The 20,383-nt window shown below is 45.2% G+C and overlaps 1 protein-coding gene across 2 annotated transcripts in view; it reads right to left on the bottom strand.

Moving 5' to 3' along the window:
* Positions 1–6,482: 6,482 nt before the first annotated feature.
* Positions 6,483–20,383, bottom strand: part of C4H14orf132 (chromosome 4 C14orf132 homolog) — a 55,519-nt gene continuing 41,618 nt past the window's right edge. For both annotated transcript variants that reach the window (XM_008165945.4, XM_042858680.2), the window contains one exon: positions 6,483–9,828. In XM_008165945.4, the coding sequence (XP_008164167.1) occupies positions 9,604–9,828 (225 nt within the window). In that variant the 3' untranslated portion in view covers positions 6,483–9,603. The remainder of the gene's footprint in view (positions 9,829–20,383) is intronic.

Below are 20,383 nucleotides of genomic sequence, written 5' to 3'. Positions count from 1 at the left end.
CCCACCCCGTTTTCTATTAGTAATCATAATACCCTAGTTCCAGCTGTAGAATTACATGAGGACTGGGTTTTGAGGTTTGAGGCTGATTACTAAAAGCTGGCTAGGTAGGAGCTTGCACTTGTGGGTGCCAGCTTGCTGATAAAGGCTGAGCGTCTATTGACTCAGGCAGCAGGCATGTTTAAGCTGCACAAATATTGATGAGCATAGATGCTATAAATGAGAAGGTGTAGGAATGTAAGCCTGGCTTGACATAAGTAATTAAATATGGGGGAAGCCTCATTTTTTGGAAGACAGGATTAGAGAGGGAAATTGATCAGCAGACTAAAGATGGAATATTTGTAGTAACTAAGATAAATAAATGTGTCAGTAGGCTAAGAGAGAATGTCTGACTAGCTCAGATAACAAGGGGAACACCCAAGGAATCATTTACTATGAACAAGATAAGTCAGGAATGTGAAGATGCGGTAAAGAGAAGGTTGAGCATGGACAAGGCATGAACAGAGCATGCTGTCCAGGGATGGTTCCGACACAATAACCAAGCCAATATAAAAATGCATGATGCAATGTATAGTAAATGCAATGAGAAGTGTAAATGTATGTAAAGGGAGAGGGTTTCTCTGTAACTTTAGATCAGTGATGTACCCTGCATCCACCCCTGGTGTTTGAGTTTGATCAACTCAGCACAGTATTGCTGTGCCACATAGAGATACCTGAATGACAAAGTTTGGAGTTGAACTAAGTTCTTGGGAAGCTGAGTGGAAAGAGGTCTCAGAGGGAATCACAACATAGTGGGGCCATGACTCAGAGGCCCCCAAAGTATTGCCTGGCTTGCAGAAATATTGGGTAGTTTTGTATGGCCCTTGGTAACTAACACTTACCTATGGGAAGGGAAGATGCACTTGCTCTCCTGGACTTTCTCTAGCAGTATTTGGAATGTCTGCAAAATTGAGAGAAGGGATGAAGACTATTTCTGGTTCCTAATCTGGTTCCTTGATGGGTTGATTGGGAATTAACTCACGTGCCCCTAAGGGAGATTTTAAAAAGTGCCAATGGGGGAAGATAACAAAATAAAGGAATTGTGTCATGTTGTGTTTGATTTGTTGTAGCCAGTTACTTTAGAGGAAGGTGCATTTGAAATAAAACAGTCAAGGGAGACAGTATGGCCTAAAGGATTGTGCCCTAGACAGGGAATTGTGAGACCTCAGTTCTAGCCCTGGCTCTTCCACTGGCCTGCTGGATGATGTTGGGCAAATTGCTTCAGCTCTCAGAGATTCAGTTACCTCCTCTGTAAAATGAGAATAAGGATCCTGACCTCCCTTATAAAGCACTTTGAGAGCTACCACTGTAAAGTTCTATAGAACAGCTGGTGGTGTTAGCATTATGCAAATAATGCTTCCTCATTAACTATTTATGGACGAGAGATCTGTCTGTTATATAGTTTTCTATTGTTGTCTATATCTCTTTATATACAACATAGGGCTTTACATAATAAATCGTTCCTCAAACATTTCTCCAAAATTGGGAGGCCTCTTTTGCTGTTTCTGTACCTGAAGGCCTCCATCCCCTACCTCGTCAGCCACACTGCCTGGCATAGGAAGTACAGGACAGATCTAACAAAGGGGGCCTTTGGGGATTTTCCGACTTTGTTAAGACTTCCAGATGATGAGATAACAAGGTTGTGCTCATGCTAAAGGGCTAGTTGCCTTGGTAACATCTTGAACATGTCCATGAACCTCAAGGTGAACCTGTCTTTGGGGCTGGACCCTGCAGTATGCTACAGAGACCTAGTGTGCTCAAAGGCTTTTCTGTCACAAGCAGTTTTATAATTTAGGGGAGTCTTCCTGGCTAAGTGTTATGATAGTTCCCAAAATGAGTGACTGCAGTAGCAAGATCAGGAGAAAAAGAATTAACAAAAGAGGAAAAAAACATCAGTTTAAAGGGGCCTAAACGCCAAGCCATTCAGAAGTAAATGTTTTCTTCCCTTCCACTGAATATTCAGCAACAAGTAGCTCTGATGTAATAGATAGGCCTAAAAAACCATAGCCTGCAGGTTCAATTGTGCTAGTCAAATCACTTATCTATTGTGTAAGCCTGTCAGGTTTGTTTTGGCTTCTTTTAGCCAATGCAGACATGACAGGCACACACAACCCATCACAAAATTGACTAGGATAATTGACACCCTTAAAATAACCTACCTGTTGTCACAGGCCAAACCATATTGAATCAGTCTAAATACTCTGGAATAGGCTAGGACCACATAAAAATGTCACCCACTTCATTCTGTGAAGGCACGTATCACTCTTGATATGGAAGGGTAGATTCTTGGCCTCACTCTACCCGCTTTGTGACTTTCAGGCAGCGCAAAGAGAGCAGAGACTATCTGCTGGGGATTCCTGATGTGTGTGGGAATCCTCAGTCAACACAGAATCAGCGTGGTTGCCTCCTACACCACCTTACCCTGCAGCCTTTGGTGCAGGCGCTATGTCAGAGGCAGAGTGGGATGAGAGAGGTGGGCATGAGGAGCTCAATGTACTCCAGCAATGCCCAGCTAGGGGACCATGAAAGCTGGCATAGTTTAAAGCAGGCCCCAGGAAGCTCCAACCGGTGTAGGACATGCCCAAGGCTGGAGCTAAGGCGGGACAACCCCTCATCTTCCATGCCCTGCATAAATTCTCCTATGCCTTTCTTTTGGTGACAAATCAAGGTACAGATAGCTCAGTCTTGATTAGGGTGACCAGATGTCCCAATTTTATAGGGACAGTCCCGATATTTGGGGCTTTTTTTTTATATGGGTTCCTATTACCCTCCCACCCCCTGTCCCGATATTTCACACTTGCTGTCTGGTCACACTAGTCTTGAACCCTGGCCACAGTTGCTAGTGCTAGCAGGGTAAATACAAATGCTTCCCTCAGGAGTCTCAACAACAGAAATAGGGAGGAGCTGCTGTACACTATGTCCCCATGGGATGTCCAGCTCTTGTGTGAACAGAGATCAGAGTAACTGAATTGGGAGCATAGGAACAGAATGCTCTGAATTCTGCATGGGACTTTATACCATTAGGTGAAACACGGGATGCCCTTCATCTTCCCTAGCATTAGTGAGATGAAAGTCTGTTCCAGATATCGAAACTCCAAAGCTCAGAAGTGTTTCCAACTGTGGTTTTGATTTTGGCCAATTCTTTTCATTAACAAAAATCATATTTTTTTAACAAAATGTCATTTTCCAGATCTACTTCTGTGATTAACCACAGAAAACTCAGTAAAATTATACTTTGCAGGGACATGGTGTGAAAAGCAGAGCTGTGTTAAATTAATAGTTACTAGCTCCCTGCAGGAAAATGCAAAGAGGATATTAAGAATTGAATAATGGCAGGATATTAAACAGGAGGCTTTCAATAATAGAGAAAATATATAATGGCTCACTGAACAAAGACTGTGGCTGTATTTGGATTGGACTCACCCACCGTAGTAAAGCTTCCAGTTGGCTCGATATGGGTGTATCTGAAGCAGATGTTTGTCTAGCTTGCATCCTCTCTCATCTCATTCTTGAATGGTGCTGAGCACTCCTGCAAGATGCTGAGTGCCCCCAGCTCTCACTGAAGTCGGGAAGAGTTGAGGGGGCTCAGCGCCTGACAAGAGCGCTGTTAAATGGTGATCTATATTGCTTGAAACACACGAGCCATCTCTTTCCTCCATTTTGCTTGTTGTTAGTTGTTGTTAACGAAGGGAAATGATTGATTTCAAACCACATTTGCTGGGAAACAGGCATGTTTTCCGCCTCTCTCATTTTGTTGTAAAGGAATGTTAGTGCTGGGGGCATGTACTGGATTAATAGTGATGGAGGCCAAAGAGAACAAGGACAGCAGGGGCAGCTCTGTAAGCTTCCCCCCTCACCTCTCCCTACTAACATGCCTCCTTCCTGACCTGGAGGAACCAGCAGTCTCCATACCTGTTCAATTCTTTGTCTCTTTGCTAAAATGCCAACAGGGCTGCTCAGTTGGGATGGTGGCTGCTCATGGTCAAATCATTCTTAAAATAGTGAGATACATGAGCATAGAGCCCTAGAACAGTGATTCTCAACCAGGGTACATAGAGGTCTTCTACAGGGAACATCACCTCATCTAGATATTTGCCTAGTTTTACAACAGGCTACATAAAAAGCACTAGCAAAGTCAGTACAAACTACAATTTCAGACAATGACTTCTTTATACTGCTCTATATACTATATACTGAAATGTAAGTACAATATTTATATTCCAATTGATTTATTTTATAATTATATGGTAAAAATAAGAAAGGAAGCCATTTTTCAGTAATAGTGTGCTCTGACACTTTTGTAGTTTTATCTCTGATTTTGTAAGCAAGTCATTTTTAAGTGAGGTGCAACTTGTGGGTACTCAAGACAAATCAGACTCCACAAAGAGGTACAGTCGTCTGGAAAGGTTGAGAGACAGTGCTCTAAAGTTATGGAAGATCACCCAGTCCATCTCCTTGCTCCCCCCAGCACATCAGCTTGAGGTACATTAACAACCTTGAACTAGGGTTACCATTCGTCCGGATTTACCCGGACATGTCCTCCTTTTTGTTCTAAAAATAGCGTCCGGGGGGAATTTGTAAAGCACTCACAATGTCCGGGATTTCACCCCTCCCCCGGCAGAGCAGAGCGAGTGGCTGGGAGGGCTGCAGGAAAGTCCCGGGCTGGACTCCGGAGCAGCTTCCTCCTCCCTGCATTCTGAGCCGGCAGCAGCTCCTCCTCCTGCAGCCCGGTCCCGCAGCCCTGTGCAGGGCCAGGGACCGGGTTTTGTTGTGCTGGGGAGCTCAGCCATGTGTCCGGCTGGCACAGAGCCCAACACCCTGTTCTGAGCAGCAGGGTAAGGGGGCCAGGGGGCAGGAAGGTTCTGGAGGTGGCAGTCAAGAAACGGGGGGGGGGGCTTTTTGGGGGGAGTGGAGAAAGTTTTGGGCAGTCAGGTACAGGTAGGGGGTAGGGTCCTGGGGGGCAGTTGGGGGGGGTCTTAGGAGGGGGCAGTTAGGGGACAAGGAGTGGGGGGGTGGGGGGCTGGGAGTTCTGGGGGGGAGCTGTCAGGGGGCAGGAGTGGGGAGAGGGATCGGAGCAGTCAGGGGACAAGGAGCGGGGGGTAGGGGGCTGGGAGTTCTGGGGGGGAGCTGTCAGGGGGCAGGAGTGGGGAGAGGGATCGGAGCAGTCAGGGGACAGGGAGCAGAGGGGTTTAGATGGGTTGGGAGTTCTGGGGGGGGCTGTCAGGGGGTGGGAAGTGGTTGGATGGGGCGTGGGAGTCCCAGGGGTCTGTCTGGGGGTGGGGGTGTGGATAAGGGTTGGGGCAGTCAGGGGACAAGAGGCAAGGAGGCTTAGATAGGGAGTGGAGTCCTGGGGGGCAGTTAAGGGCAGGGGTCCCAGGAGGGGGCAGTCAGGGGACAAGGAACGGGGGGAGGGTTGGGGGTTCTGGGGGGGCGGGAAATGGGAGGGGCAGGGGCGGGGCTAGGGCGGGGCTCCTCCTGTCCTCTTTTTTGCTTGTTGAAATATGGTAACCCTACTTGAACAGGACAGATATTGTTACTACATGCATTTGCAAGGTGTGGCATTTATACAGCTAGGGGTCTTATGCTAGATTTAGAAGGTATTCTGCCTTCTCCACTACAAAGGCCTAATACAACTATGAACACTCTCTGCATGTCACTGAGTATCTCATTGTCATTTGCTTGTGTTATGTGCCTCTATTTTAATACTGACCTGAACTAATCTTTGAGCTGACTCCTGCCTTGGTGTGCAAGGGGGCCAAGGGAGAAGTGTAGAGGGGCTCCTCCTCCCCTGCCAAATAGCCACGTAGAATGGCTTCCCAGCATGCACAAATGCACAGGCAGAAATTCCTGATTGATATGCCGAAGCTCATACCACATCCCAAAGAGAGTGAGGGCTGTTGGAAGAGGGGGCTACACAGTCCACAGGTGGCTAGTGGCCATGGTGCAGTCAGCAGTAAGTGCTAGCTGGAGCAGGTCAGGGCATAGCATACACCTGCTTAAGAAGAGCACTAAAATGCAGTCAAAAGTACAAGGATCCTAACAGAGTTCCTGATGCAGAAGCATCTGCCGTGGCCCTACTTATTTTCCCAGAACTGCTGCTTTCACCAGTTAGGATTGGAAGTTGGGTCCATTTTGTAATGTTTGGATGCAGAATTGGATCCAAATCTGAAATTCCCCAATACATGGAGGTATTTGGATTCCGCCTTCTGGTTTGGCCCAATACAGAAAGAGGGCCAAGCGCTGATGTTCCAATCCATATCTAGATCTTAGATTCAGCTACCACATTGAGATCCTGTTACAAATACCTAGACAGCTAATATCTGGTTCTGGAGCTGCATATCCACCTAGTTTGATGAGATTCCACCTCAGTGCAAGCCTAATATGCTTGACAACACACTGCCCAGACTTTTCATTCAATAGTCCATATATATCCCTGGAGAAGGCTATTTTTAATCATAAAGTTCCCATCGCACCTGCCTTTATTTTGTGGAAATCTCCTGAATTCACAGTGCTAACCACACATTTACAATCTTTTCAAGTGTGAGATGTGGCAAGAGCGAATATTTTCCTTAGATACCCTACTTTAAATGTCACCCTCTTAAATCAGTTACATTAAGTTACATCAGGCCCCTCCTGGCAAGTCAACTCTGATGATGAAAAATATATATAGAGAGAGGACAGGGGGAGAACTGGTTCGTTCCAATCTTTCCTGAAATTCCTGTTGACTTCATATGAAAGTAGGGCACTTCTTTGCACAAGACAACATGGCAGTATCTCTCATTTTAAAACAACTCATTCTTAAGTATTTTTTTCATGGTTGACTGTACCTTTTCAATTTGGTCCAATACTTTGTGAGATTAAAGATAAACTTTGCTAATTGCATTTAGATTAAAATCCTAAAAAGTTGAAGCAAAGCATTCTACTGGCAAATTCACTGAGCAGCAAAAGATTCCCATTAGATAAATACAACGTTGTCTAACTGGTTTTAATTAGCGTGAAAATGCTTTACTATTAACCATGCAAAAATAGTTTTACTGCATGAGGTAGCATCACTACAGAGCCTTTTTGAGGCACCGAAAAATCCTATTAGTAACTAATTGATGCAATTATGATGCTAGTGACACACCTGAAATAGCTGAGGGCATGACATTAAACTATTCTACCATACATGAGCATCTTAAAACAGAAAGCCGAGGAGGCACACACACACTTAGGACCAAATCTTTTCCCCTGCCCAAAGCCTGATTAGACGGGCCTTGCACTAAGGACTTCACTTGACAATTGCTATTGGTGGTGGGGTGGGAGGTTGACTTCACCAGGCTGCTCCATGGAGGGCTGTGCTCTTCCACTACATACACATGTACATGGGGGCGGGGAGAGGGGACTACAAATGCACTGCTGACATAACTCATCCTACCCCCAAATGCCTCCTCTTTGAGTCTACTGTAGAGGCCCTTCTGCACCCTGCCACACTAATTTCACTGCATTCAGGGCTTTACTTGGGCTACAGGATTTGGCACTTAATGGCTTATTCTCTTACATGAGCATTAATAGATGCTAAATTCTCTGTCTATAAAGGAGGGAGTAGACATAGTAGGATGCCAATCATCTAAAATACCAGCTTCACAGGTGCCTGTCACAGATACTCCGTGACTGATCATCCATACAGTTTAACCAGGAGTCTGGTTTCAGAGGTTCAGTGGTGTGGAATGGTACTGCACTTCCCTACTGAAGTGGTAGCCATACAGAGTACGGTATGGCCCCTAGAAAAGGGCCTTGGGAATCCTCTCCTGTGATTTCATGGATCAAGGATCTTTGCAGTTGACTGACAGTGAGCCAGCTGCAAAAGAACCGGGGCAGCTTTACAGGCCAGCACTTTGACTAACAATAAATAAATGCAAAAGCTGAAATGCTCATTTGGGACATATTGCTCTGGATTGTGTGACTATCCACTAACCCTGCAGGAAAATTGGTTTAGAGAGAAAAATCAAAGCAAAACCTCTCCATCCGTTTGCCAGCTCTTATTCCAGCCTTGAGCTGAGTGACAGAGAAGTGTCAAAAATAGCCACCTTGCCTGCAGACAGGGCCTTCTGGAATCAGGGTAATAGATGTAGGGGACAAGAGTAGAGGGAGAACTGTCCAATACACAGAGGTTTTGTGGAAAGTATTTATCTGCTGCCATTTCTCTATGCTCACATCCGTCACCTTTTTTAAAAGAGGAGAAATGGGGCAGACTTTTACAGCTCAGATGAGCTTTGGCTGAAGATGGATATATATCCTTCCTTTGGCAAGGAAGGCTACAGATTATTTTGGATGGATACAGCCCTTAAAAATCATTGCTCACAAGATTAATACAACAAAGACATTACCCATTAATAGAACACTGAATACAAATATTTGTATAAAATTGCTACCACAAATGATTTTACATTTCCCCCCTCGTTAGCAGGCCATAGAAACATATTAGTGCCTAAATGTAAACATTTGTCAAGGTCTATCAGCAACTTCCCTTAAGCTACTTCCCTCCAATGCTCCATATATCCCACCACTGAATGTAACTCATGTACCCAATTCACCATGGGAGGTTATGTATGTGCACAGTAGGGCTACCTGGTAAACCTTGTGATTCATTTATCCCCATAGATGAATCATTGGCAGTTAATTAGGCTGCAGAATTACTGCACTTTAAGTCATTTCTTTCATTCATAAATAAAGCTTATTTGACCACATGGCTTTTGTGGGAAATTTGGATTTCAGCATAATGAACCAAAAAGAGCCACGGACTTCATTTTCTAGAAGGAGTCAATCCAATGAACTATAATCATTATCATTTCTGGAATACAGGTTCTGGAAATATCAAGCAGATTCAGTACTAACACTCAGATTATCATCTCTGCTCACTGTCTTTAGAAGGGGAGTCCTAGTTAAACCAGCCATGCATCCATCTGCATGCCACTGCTTTAAGATTAATAATATCTACACTTTACACATAACCAACAGATCATGTGCATTTTAGTTCAATACACAAGAATCCTGAAAATCCGCTACTTACAATTGAGCCAATGCTGACCATCCAATGCATCTGCACATCTAGATAACTAGATTTCCATGGAGCATAAGATACAGAGCATTTTTCATATAATGTTGTGACAGAAATACCAATCCCAAAAGCAGATTAAAAACGTAACAAAAGGAACAAACGAAAAACAGAAGAGCTACTAGAAAATCCAACCAATAGGAAATAAGCATTTTCTACATAAATCCCACTTTCATTTTGTATTTTGCATATCGGCATTGGCCTTTCACATCAAATTTATATATGACATGTATTGGCTGTTCTTGATTAAAGCTTTTGCCTCCACAAAATTTGCCAATGCATCCAAACTTTGCTACTGAAGTTCAAGTTTAATAACTTGCACTTCATTTCCAGTACTGTGGCAGCTTTTAATGAACAAAATGTGTCTACCTAGATATATTTATATAGCTATACATGTATATATACACAAACACGCACAACAAACACGCTTGTAGCCATCCACTCCTGCAGTATTCCAGTCTCCTGTCTTCTTAGAACGTGAAGGCATACACCACTCCCACAACCACAATGTTTCCAATTGTTGCTATGATCGCAATCCATAACAATATGGCATCGTTTGAGGAGCGGGATGTCTCTTCTGGCTGGTTCTGCATTGAAGCAGCTGCATGGACATTGGCCGATGAATTAAACAAGGAGTATTCTGTACCAAAGTCCTCATTGGGTGAGTCCATGAAAGCTCCTCCCATGACAGGAATCTGTGAAGAAGAATTTGACAACATTAGATTAAAGTTCAGGGTCAACTTTTTTTGGGGTCTTAATATGTTATTTATCTTTTCATACAAAGCAGTAACTACCACTCATTCTGGCAAAACTGCAAAGCTCTCACATGCACAATGTTGGGATGCAATGATCATATATGGAAGACCGTCCTTTGCCAGGCACATTCCTTGCCTTAATAATTAGACTAGGGGTGGGCAAACTACAGCCTGCAGGCTGGATCCAGCCCATCAGGGCTTTGGATCCACCCTGCGGGATTACCAGCCCCATGGCGCCACGGGGCTAAGGCAGGCTCCCTGCATTTCCTGCCCCCGCGCTGCTCCCAGAAGCAGCCGGCACCATGTCCCTGCGGTCCCTGGAGGGGAAGGTGGGGCAGAGGGCTCTGCATGCTGCCCTTGCCTGTAGACACTGCCCCCTGTAGCTCCCATTGGCCGGGAACGGGGAACCACGGCCAATGGGAGCTTTGGAGGAGGTAGCCGCAGGCGAGGGCAGCACGCAGAGCCCTCTGCCCTTCCCTCCCCCCAGGGGCTGCAGTGACGTGGTGCCGGCCGCTTATGGGAGCAACGTGGTGCCAGCGCAGGCAGGGAGCCTGCCTTAGCCTCACTTCATGCCACTGCCACCCTGGAGCTGCTCCGGGTAAGCAGCGCTGGGCTGGACCCTGCACCCCAGGCCCCCCCTGCACCCCAACCCCTTACCCATAGCCCCTTCCTGCACATGGCACACCCTCCCATACCCCACACTTCCTCCCGCACCCCAACCTCCTGCCCCAGCCCTACATTCATGGCCCTGCATTCAATTTCTCCACCCAGATGTGGCCCTCGGGCCAAAAAGTTTGCCCACCCCTGCATTAGACAATGGATCTGTCCATGCCTTGCATCATCTTCATGGGATCTTTGCACTTTTTGATAGTATAGGCAGGTTTTAAATGTGCACATCATAACATTTCCATCAGCACTATTAACTTCATTTCAGGGGACCTGTGATATTATACATGGATCTGAGAAAGACAGTTTTCTTTCTGTACGTCTGGGTACTTATATGACTCTCATCAACATTTCTGAGTGGAGGTGGCTGGACTTTAAATTCAGTCTGTGATTGGGGAATCAGGCACTTTTAAAACCATGCCTGCATTTTTACTTCTCTCAAGCAGGATAATCTTATATTGTAAAGTAGCTGCTCAGCTCCTTTCTTTGGCTACTTGACTTTGCTCCTCTCTTTGGACAATCATCCAAAATGGGAGGGCTATAAGACGGGAGCAGCTGAAGAACCACCCTTCCCTGCCCGAACAAGCCTCCTTTAAGGGCCAGCCAGCTCTTGTGACTAAGTAGGTACTTCTGAGCTGGGATAGGGTGATTCCACTCTAAGAGCAGCAGGAAGAGGTAGAGAGAGGGGAGACACTCAGGGAGAGACAATGAGAGGAAGCTGTGGTAGAGGCTGCAGTCAGAAGAGCTGCAGTGAGCAGGAGGCTCTTGCCAGATACCCTTGACCAGGGGGAAAGGTTTGGACCTACTTTCATAGGTGCTTCCAGAGCAATCTACATCACAGCCTTCCTGCGCAGCCACGTTGCCAGGAAGCTAGAGGGGGCACAAAGGACCTCAGAGCAGGTGCAGAGGTATGAGGCCTTTGCATGGATAAGTCTTTTGCATATCCCCAGGTTCTGCCATCAGTATCCCCTGCTCATTTCACAGGGTGGGGTGGGCTGGTGCATGAGGCAAACTTGTCACTGACACTCACTCTTAACACTCTTTGGGGAAAGTATCATGAGGCGAGTCTCACTGAGATTCCCCACCCCCAAATCCCTCCAGTGGTTTTTCTGTGGGAGGGTTGACTGATCACACAGCATCAAAACATGCTGTGCCCTGTGGATCAGACACCAAGAAGTAATATTTACATACATTTCTCTATTAACAGTTTATTGCATGTGGCAGTAAAAAGATCTATTCCAGAACTTTGTATCCATTCTGACCTAATAAACATGACTCGGAGGCAAGCCTGGGAAAATACAGTGCTTTTGATTTACTTGGGAAGACAGCTGAATCAAACCACATAAATAAAAACACTATTAATCTTTAGCTGGTTTTTGCTTCATTGTAAAGAAGCCAGAGCTTTAACCCAGCCTGGTTATGGGTCCCATCAAATGGTATCAGATGGGACCCACAATTTAAGAATGGTGGAAATCTTGTAATACTTTGATCATTAAGGCCCTGAACCTGTAAAAAAGTATGCCCATGCTTAACTTTAAGAAGTTGCCCTGCTTAATGTTGTTTCGTTGTTACCTTGCTGATCAATTAGAGAACATGCTCTAAAAAGTTGTGCAATGCTCCCTTATAACGTTGTTTGGCAGCTGCCTGCTTTGTCCTCTGCTTGCAGAAAGAGCAGCCCCTTGGAACTAGTGGTGGGGGCTTGGAACCAGGGTAGACCGGCAGCCCCCCATCAGCTCCCCTAAGTTCCCTGTGCGGCAGCTGCCCAGCAGGCTAGCAATTGCCGGCAGTTCAGCTGTCCCTCCTCCCACTGCCGTGCGCTGCTCCTGCCCTCTGCCTTGGAGCTGCTCCCGGGAGCCTCCTGCTTGCTGTGCAGAGGGCGGGGGATAGGGATGCTAATGTCAGGGTGATTCCGAGAGGGACAGGGACCCTCCGCCGAATTGCCGCCGAAGAGCCCGACATGCCGCCCCTTCCCCTTGGCCGCCCCAAGCACCTGCTTGCTCAGCTGGTGCCTGGAGCCGGCCCTGATGACAGGTGGTCCTTTTCTTCCTTTATAGGAATGAAAAGGAAAGAATAGATTCTGTGAAGGAAACAAGAATGGATAGTTATCTCACTGTACTGATCCTATTTCTTAAAAGATGATTGCCATTAGCATCAAACAGGCTGATCCTGCAAGGTGCTGAGCCTTTCCCACTACCCGCAGCTCCTGATGGAGTCATTAGGAGTCGAGGGTCCTCAGCACATTGTAAGACTGGCCACATAAAATACAACTCTTTCACCTAAGGAGAATGGACTACAGCAAGGAAACTTAGTAAAAGGCACTTTGCAAAAAAATCTGTAATGAACTGAGTATTCCAGGGACAGAAAATATTTTTATTACAAAAACGGAACCTAAAACCGATCACCAGTCAGCCTCTGATCCTAAAATAAATGATTCACAAAATTCCAAATCCAGAAGCAGACATTTACAAATGCCTTATTATATTATCACTCCACAGTCTGATTTTCTTTTAAACCGTTTAAGAATGAGGGGGCAAGATCATTTTTTGCTTTCCTAAACATTTCCAGAGCATAATTCAAAAACCAGTCAGAGAACACTTCAACCTCCCTGGACACTCAATAACAGACTTAAAAGTGGCAATTCTTCAACAACAAAACTTCAAAAACAGATTCCAACGAGAAACTGCAGAACTGGAATTAATTTGCAAACTGGACACCATCAAATTAGGCCTGAATAAAGACTGGGAGTGGATGGGTCACTACAAAAGCTAAAAACTAATTTCCCCATGCTAATTTCCCCCTACTGTTACTCACACCTTCTTGTCAACTGTTTGAAATGGGCCACCCTGATTATCACTACAAAAGTGATTTTTCCTCCTGTTGATAATAGCTCACTTTAATTGAATTGTCTCGTTAGCATTGGTAAGACAACGCCCATCTTTTCACGTACTATGTATATATATCTTCCTACTGTATTTTCCACTCCACTTGCATCTGATGAAGTGGGTTTTAGCCCATGAAAGTTTATGCCCAAATAAATTTGTTAGTCTCTAAAGTGCCACAAGTACTCCTCGTTGTTTTTGCTGATACAGACTAACACGGCTACAACTCTAAAACCTGTCACAATAATCATAGCTTCTTGGGTTTAGGCTAGAATGTTTGAAAAAGCCCTTGGAAAAAAATCTTTGGTCAACAAATGAACCTTTACTTATGGGGGGAAGGGGAAATTATGTTTACCACAAACACCACACATTGTTTGCAGGGGGAACTGGTGCTTGTTGTTCAACAGGCTCTCCAGGGCCTGATCTAGTTCTCTTTAACCTCAATGGAAAACACCTATTAACATCAATGGGAGATGGATCAAGTTTCAGTAGCATGTCTGATGCACCTTCCACCTTTTGGTTTTCAACAGTAAATGATCATTTATTTCTGAATCAAGAACCTATTTCTAAGTTATTAGAGGGGGGGATGATTAGTGCATTATCTATCTTCAAAAGATGAAATGTGGAGTGAAGTCAAAGCTTTGAACAATCCTGTTATTCTCATATTAATCTTTACTCAAGCCTGAGCTTATACAGACAGATTTCTCAAAATATCCCTAGGGGAGCATTAGTAAATGATGCTATAAGTATCAAACAGGCCTTGAAATGAGGAGAGTGCAGTCTCAGGTTGGGATTACATTTTAAAAACCTACTTTATTCAAGGCACTTGAGAGACAATCTTTCAGAAAATAGTTTTTTAACGAGAAAGGACCAGAGCATTAGAGCCTGCACTAAGAATTTGGACCAAACACAGCTCTAAGCTCTGCACATCCCAGGGAAAGAAGAGGCTAACAACTTCTCAGGGATCCCACCGTTTTTGTGGGAACAGCCTGTGTAAAATCAATTCTCTTCTAAAAACGATTTGGTTTCCTTTGCTCCAAAGAATACAGGGGCATGTGTGGTTTAACAGGCTCTCTTCTGGGTGGTTGAACAGCATCGTGGGCCAGTGAAGAGTGGGAGGAGTGAAGTCATGGCCCCAGATGCTTATGGAGCAGGGCATTATTAATCAGTTGCCATGTTTCACTGGGAAGGTGGGTGCAGTGTACTTGAGTAGTGGGCTAGTGATTCCTATATACGGTACCAACAGTTTATAGACTGAGGATCAAATTTTCTCCTTCACCACACCATAAAAGACCTACAAGGGCAGGGCAGGCTTACATGTCCTGTTGCTGTTCAACCATATCACCTCTTGTGAGAGGTGAGGCTTGCAGTAGTCTTGCCATGGGGAGTGACCATCAAGAGGTGAAGAAGCTGAGATGCAGGGGTGGACTGGTGGATCTCTGGCCTTCCATGTGGCAGGGATCTGTCTCTGGGAGTCCCCTGGCCCCTATTTCTGCTCTGCAGCATTGTCATATGGTGCCCTTGCCCTTCACTGTGCACATACTCCCACTACTTTGCCACAGAGGGTTATTGCTTCTAGCAGCATTAAATTGCATTGCCTCAAATGTCAAGTCCCACTTACCTGCAAAGGGAACAAGGTAACTCTTCCCCCTCACTTCCTATCTATGTGGATTTAACTTCTCACCAGCACACCTAGCCACACCCCTCTTCGTCATGTACAGCTGAACTCAAGAGAAGCAGCTTAATGTGGAGGATAACAGAGCATAGCCACTTTCCCCCATGACAGGACCTCTACTCAACTCTGCTTTGCAGAATTTGGCCCATCATTTGTAAAGCATGTGGGGGACCTTCTGGGATGAAATGTGTTTGATACATGTAAACTGTTATCAATAGCACTCAAAGCTGTAAAAGGCAGACCCTCCTTCAGTGTGGCCTGCTCTAAAGGTTTCAAGCGGAATGTAAAGCATATTTCATTTTTAATGGAAAATAACCAGTGTAATATTTATACTACATCAGTGGTTCTCAAAATGTGGGTTGGGACCAATGTTCTATTTAATTTTTTTCACCCATGTGTGGAATAAATTTTGTTATGTGCACCAAGTTAATGTGCAGATGTGTGCCACCAGTAGAAACAAAAAAAAACTAGATACAATATATATTTTTTAAAAGTGACCAATAGAGATAATTTCTCCAGCCAGGTCAAGTTAGGCATTTTAGAACTCACTACTCAAAGAATTAAATATAAGTGTAAGAGAGAAATAAAAATTATGAAATGCATAGACCAGTCAAAAAATTAAAATAACACACTTTGAAAGAATAAAATCACAGAGAATATATGTGCATTGCAGGAAGTACCAAGAAGTAACAACAACAACAGTGCTGTGAGGTGTGTTACACAGACTCTGTGTGTGTCTGTGAGAGAGAGAGATCATGTGCATGTGTGTGACACACACACTGTGTGTGTGACACAGAGACTGTGTGTATGATGGCTGCTGGGGAAGTTTCTGAGAGACGCCTGTCCACTGTCTCTTTACGGCACTCACTGAAAGCTCTCCTCCTCCTGAACCATGTCCCCCCCCTCTCCTGCTCTGCGGAGATGGGCAGGGGAGAGGGGGAGAGACAGTGTGTGTGTGTGTCTGAGAGACCCTGCACTGTCTCTTTAAGGCACTCACTCACCCAAAGGCTTGTTCAGACCTCAGAGCTGCTGCGAGTCCTGAGGCCTATTCCCTCTACCCTGCTCTGTGGAGATGGAGTACAGGGGCTGGGGGAGGGGAAGGGAGACACCCTGACATCAGCACCATCCTTTCCTCCACCCCAGCCCTGCTCTGCAGAGCCAGCAGGAGGGTCCTGGGAGCAGCTGCAGAAGCAAGGTGGCTGCAAAGCAGCGAGGGGGAGAGAGGCACCTGAACACACACTGCCGTCTGGATGTGCGTGGCTCTGCTATTCAAGTGCACAGCACTTGAATCTCTCCTGGGCGGCTGCCCAAGCGCACAGCTTCCAGGGAACACAGGTCGGGATCCCAAAGTGGGTTGCGACCTTCTTTTAATGGGGTCGCCAGGGCTGGCGTTAGACTTGCTGGGGCCTGGGGCCGAAGCCTGAGCCCCAAGCCTGAGCCGTGAGCTCAGGTTAAAGGCCCCCGCCCCTACCTGGGGCTGAAGCCCGTGGGCTTCAACTTTGGTCCCCCTCTGGCCCGGGGCAGCGGGGCTTGAGTGGGCTCAGGCTTCAGTCCTCCCTCCGGGAGTCGTGTAGTAATTTTTGTTGTCAGAAGGGTGTCGCGGTGCAATGAAGTTTGAGAACCCCTGTACTACACAAACAGAGAGAGATGTTGTGTGTGTGCATTTGTAATGCTATCAGTAGAACACTTCATTTGAAGGGCTTGCCTCTTAAACAAAATCATTTTACTAGACTTAGATTATTTATTATTTGAATCCGAGAAGCTATAAGTACCTTAAGACACATGGTGCTGCCACTTCTGTGTAAGTACCATTCAGAGTACATGGACAGTGTGGACACGCACAGCATTGCAAGTAATGTCAAGTCGGAACCCTGCAATACCACACACAATGCAAATGAATAGTTTTCAACATCTGAGAGTAGCACATGGTGAAAAAGCTCAGCCGACTTTTTGAAGGACTTGCAGTGACCCATTATGAAGTGCTGACTTTCAGCAGCTGGTACAGACATATTTTATAACATTGAGTCTCTCTATTTATAGGTTCACTCTTCATCACAGATTGGAAGGCATTTAGTCTCTAATAGTTGCCTTCTGATTAAATTCGCATCTCCCTTAGCACAAAACACTGCTAAAATTGCTTTCCTCTGAGTCTGGTATCTCCTTGTCATACAGCAGTGAGAGAGGAAAGACAGTCCAGTGGTGAGGCCTTTAGACTGGGATTTGAAAGAGCTGCGTTCAAGTCCCAGCTCAGCCATAGACTTCCTGTGCACCTTTGGGCAAGTCATTTAGTCTTTCTGTGCCTTTGTTCCCCATTTGTAAAATAAGGATAACAGCACTGTGCACCACAGGGGTGTTATGGGGAGAACTCAAAGACTGTGAGGTGCTCAGATACTACAGTGATGGGGCCCTCTAACTACCTAAGATAGACAGATTCACCTAGTAGGTCTTAAGAATGGAAAGCAGGAAATACGGACAAGATGCTCAGCTGTTGTAATTTAGTGTAGCTCCATTGAGATAATTGAAGATGCATTGATTTACAGCAGCTGAGGATCTTGCCCATGTCATTCTACCATGGCAGACTGGCATCCTCGCTGTGCCTGCTCTGACTCCTTCTGAAGTCCATGGGTCGGGACGCCCAAGTGGGTTGCGTTGAGAGACTTAGGTAGCTTTGGGGGGAGGGATAGCTCAGTGGTTTGCGCATTGGCCTACTAAACCCAGGGTTGTGAGTTTAATCCTTGAGGGGGCCAGTTGGGGATCTGGGGCAAAATCAGTACTTGGCCCTGCTAGTGAAGGCAGGGGGCTGGACTCAATGACCTTTCAAGGTCCCTTCCAGTTCTAGGAGATGGGATATCTCCATTAATTTTTTTTTTTCCCTCAGCAGGTCTGTACTCACAATGACATCCTCTGGTTTTCCTGAAAGCTGCTGTAAATGACATCTCCTTTATTGGGTCAAGGTGCCCTGCTGCTAGCCATATCTACTGTGACCTGCCTGTCTTCATAAATAAAGGGGGTGGGCTGGGAGAAGTAATGCTACTTTATTTCAGAACACCTTTATCTCCCCCCTAGATGTATTTTTATGTTTACAAAGGTGATTGGGCCAAATATATTTCTAGATCTTGATTTGGGTCCTGGGAAAGAGAGAAAATGCGTTCAAATAAAAAAAGAGCTTAAGTAAAAGACTATAGAATACACATCACATTTCCTCATCTCCTACATCATGTCTCTCTTTGATTCTGAAATAGCTAATGCAACATAAAGATGAAGAGAAAGGAAGAAAATAAATAGGGAAAGAAAATGCTGAACAAAAATGAGTTACAATTCTTATGAAAACCAATACATCATTAGCAGTATTCTTACTCCTCAGTTCTTGCAGCGGGTCTGAAAACATGTGGTTTTAAGGAAAATATCCATTAAGGAAAAAGCTGAGGCTTTTTTCCCTTTGAAGCATTTCCCTTTGAAAGCCAGATATTTTCTTCCATTCCTGCATGTGTTTTCCATGAAGGAACTAATATTTAGAATGATTTAATATAATGATGTTATCAGTAGGGTTACACCATGATGAGGGTACTGCAAGTATGAAAAATCGGGACAGGGGTGGGGGATAATAGGAGCCTATATAAGAAAAAGACCCCAAAATCGGGACTGTCCTTATAAAATCGGGACATCTGTCACCCTAGGTATATTTGAGGATATAACTCTTATAGCTGTCTCAGAGTTGCTGACAATGAGACAGCTATTTTGTATCATTACCTACAGTAGTGGTGCCGTGATAGCAATTACTCCCCTCAGTAGGCAAATGTATCCTAGCCTGCCTTTGTACTACAACCAACACTATATAAAATGCATCAGGCAGATAGTTTGATGGATCTTCAATCTGCGTGGAATAGCTATATGTTTCTTTGATGAAGTAGAGCTAAATTGTATTAACTTGTTAGTGTGGCATAGCTAAGGCTCAGCTGGTTAATGTTTTATGGGGAGTGCAACTGAGTCTGATCTAGCCTACAAGATATTATTATTCCCAGTACGAGCTGGTTCACACAATGGTCAACATAGGCTACGTGGTGGGTTTTTTAAAAAATTCTTCATGTTTTAGACCCACTAAGATTTACTCTCACATAATGGGTCCCTCTAGATTTAGCCCCTCCAACACTTGCCCTCTGAAATCTTCCAGCCTTTGTCAGAAGCACCAAAACTACCTAAATCGGTATCAAATGTAGCCATTTGGCGTGGACAGATTTTTATTTTTTATGAACTCACCAAGCCAATCGGTAATGAGTTCTAGTCATTTAATAATAATTAGTTTTGAACTCAACCTTTGTTGAGATATACACTTGCACTTCCATCTCTGCTAATGAGAGCCAAACACCCTCATTCCCTATCTAGTGATACAGCAATAGACTAAACATCCTGTTAGGCAGATAACAACAGACAGGGGTGAAAAAATACAAAGCTTTGATCCAAGGCCCATTGAAATCAATGGTAAGAATCCCATTAACGTCAACAAGCATTGGATCAGGCCCCAAAGGCACATAATATAATACAGGGGTCGGCAACGTTCGGCACGCGGCTCGTCAGGGTAAGCACCCTAGCGGCCGGGCCAGTTTATTTACCTGCTGATGCGGCAGGTTCGGCCGATCGTGGCCCCCACTCGCCGCGGTTCGCCGTCCTGGGCCAATGGGGGCGGGGGGAAGCCGCGGTCAGCACATCCCTCGGCCCGCGCCGCTTCCCGCCGCCCCCATTGGCCCGGGACGGCTAACCGCGGCGAGTGGGGGCCGTGATCGGCCGAACTTGCCGCGTCAGCAGGTAAATAAACTGGCCCGGCCCGCTAGAGTGCTTATCCTGGCGAGCAGCGTGCCGAACGTTGCTTACCCCTGATATAATATCATTATATTAAATCCACTAGCTAATTGAAAAAATCGTCTTCAGTGATTTCAGGAGGCAGTTGATGTAGCATCAGAAAGACCTGTGTTCTATTCCTGGCTCTGCCAGTAATTTGCTATGTGACTTTGGACAATTAACATGATATGTCTGTGCCTTAGTTTCCCATTCCTTAAAAAAAAGATTAATGATACTTATCTACCCTTGTCAAGTACTTTGAGATCTGTTCATGAAAAACACTCTGTAATTGCTAGTTTTATACTATTTAATTATAATCAAGAGAATGAGACAGTTGACCCCCCTCTCCACCAGTGTTTTACACCAGTACCACATCCAAAGCCAAGAGAGGTGGCCATGAAACATTGGGGCTTTTACTTGGTAGAGGATTCCATTTGGC

Source organism: Chrysemys picta, chromosome 4 (genome assembly GCF_011386835.1).
Source record: "Chrysemys picta bellii isolate R12L10 chromosome 4, ASM1138683v2, whole genome shotgun sequence".
NCBI classification, from domain to species: domain Eukaryota; kingdom Metazoa; phylum Chordata; order Testudines; family Emydidae; genus Chrysemys; species Chrysemys picta.
The sequence above is the reverse complement of the archived record's forward strand: the minus strand, read 5'-3'. Positions and strand labels throughout refer to the sequence as shown.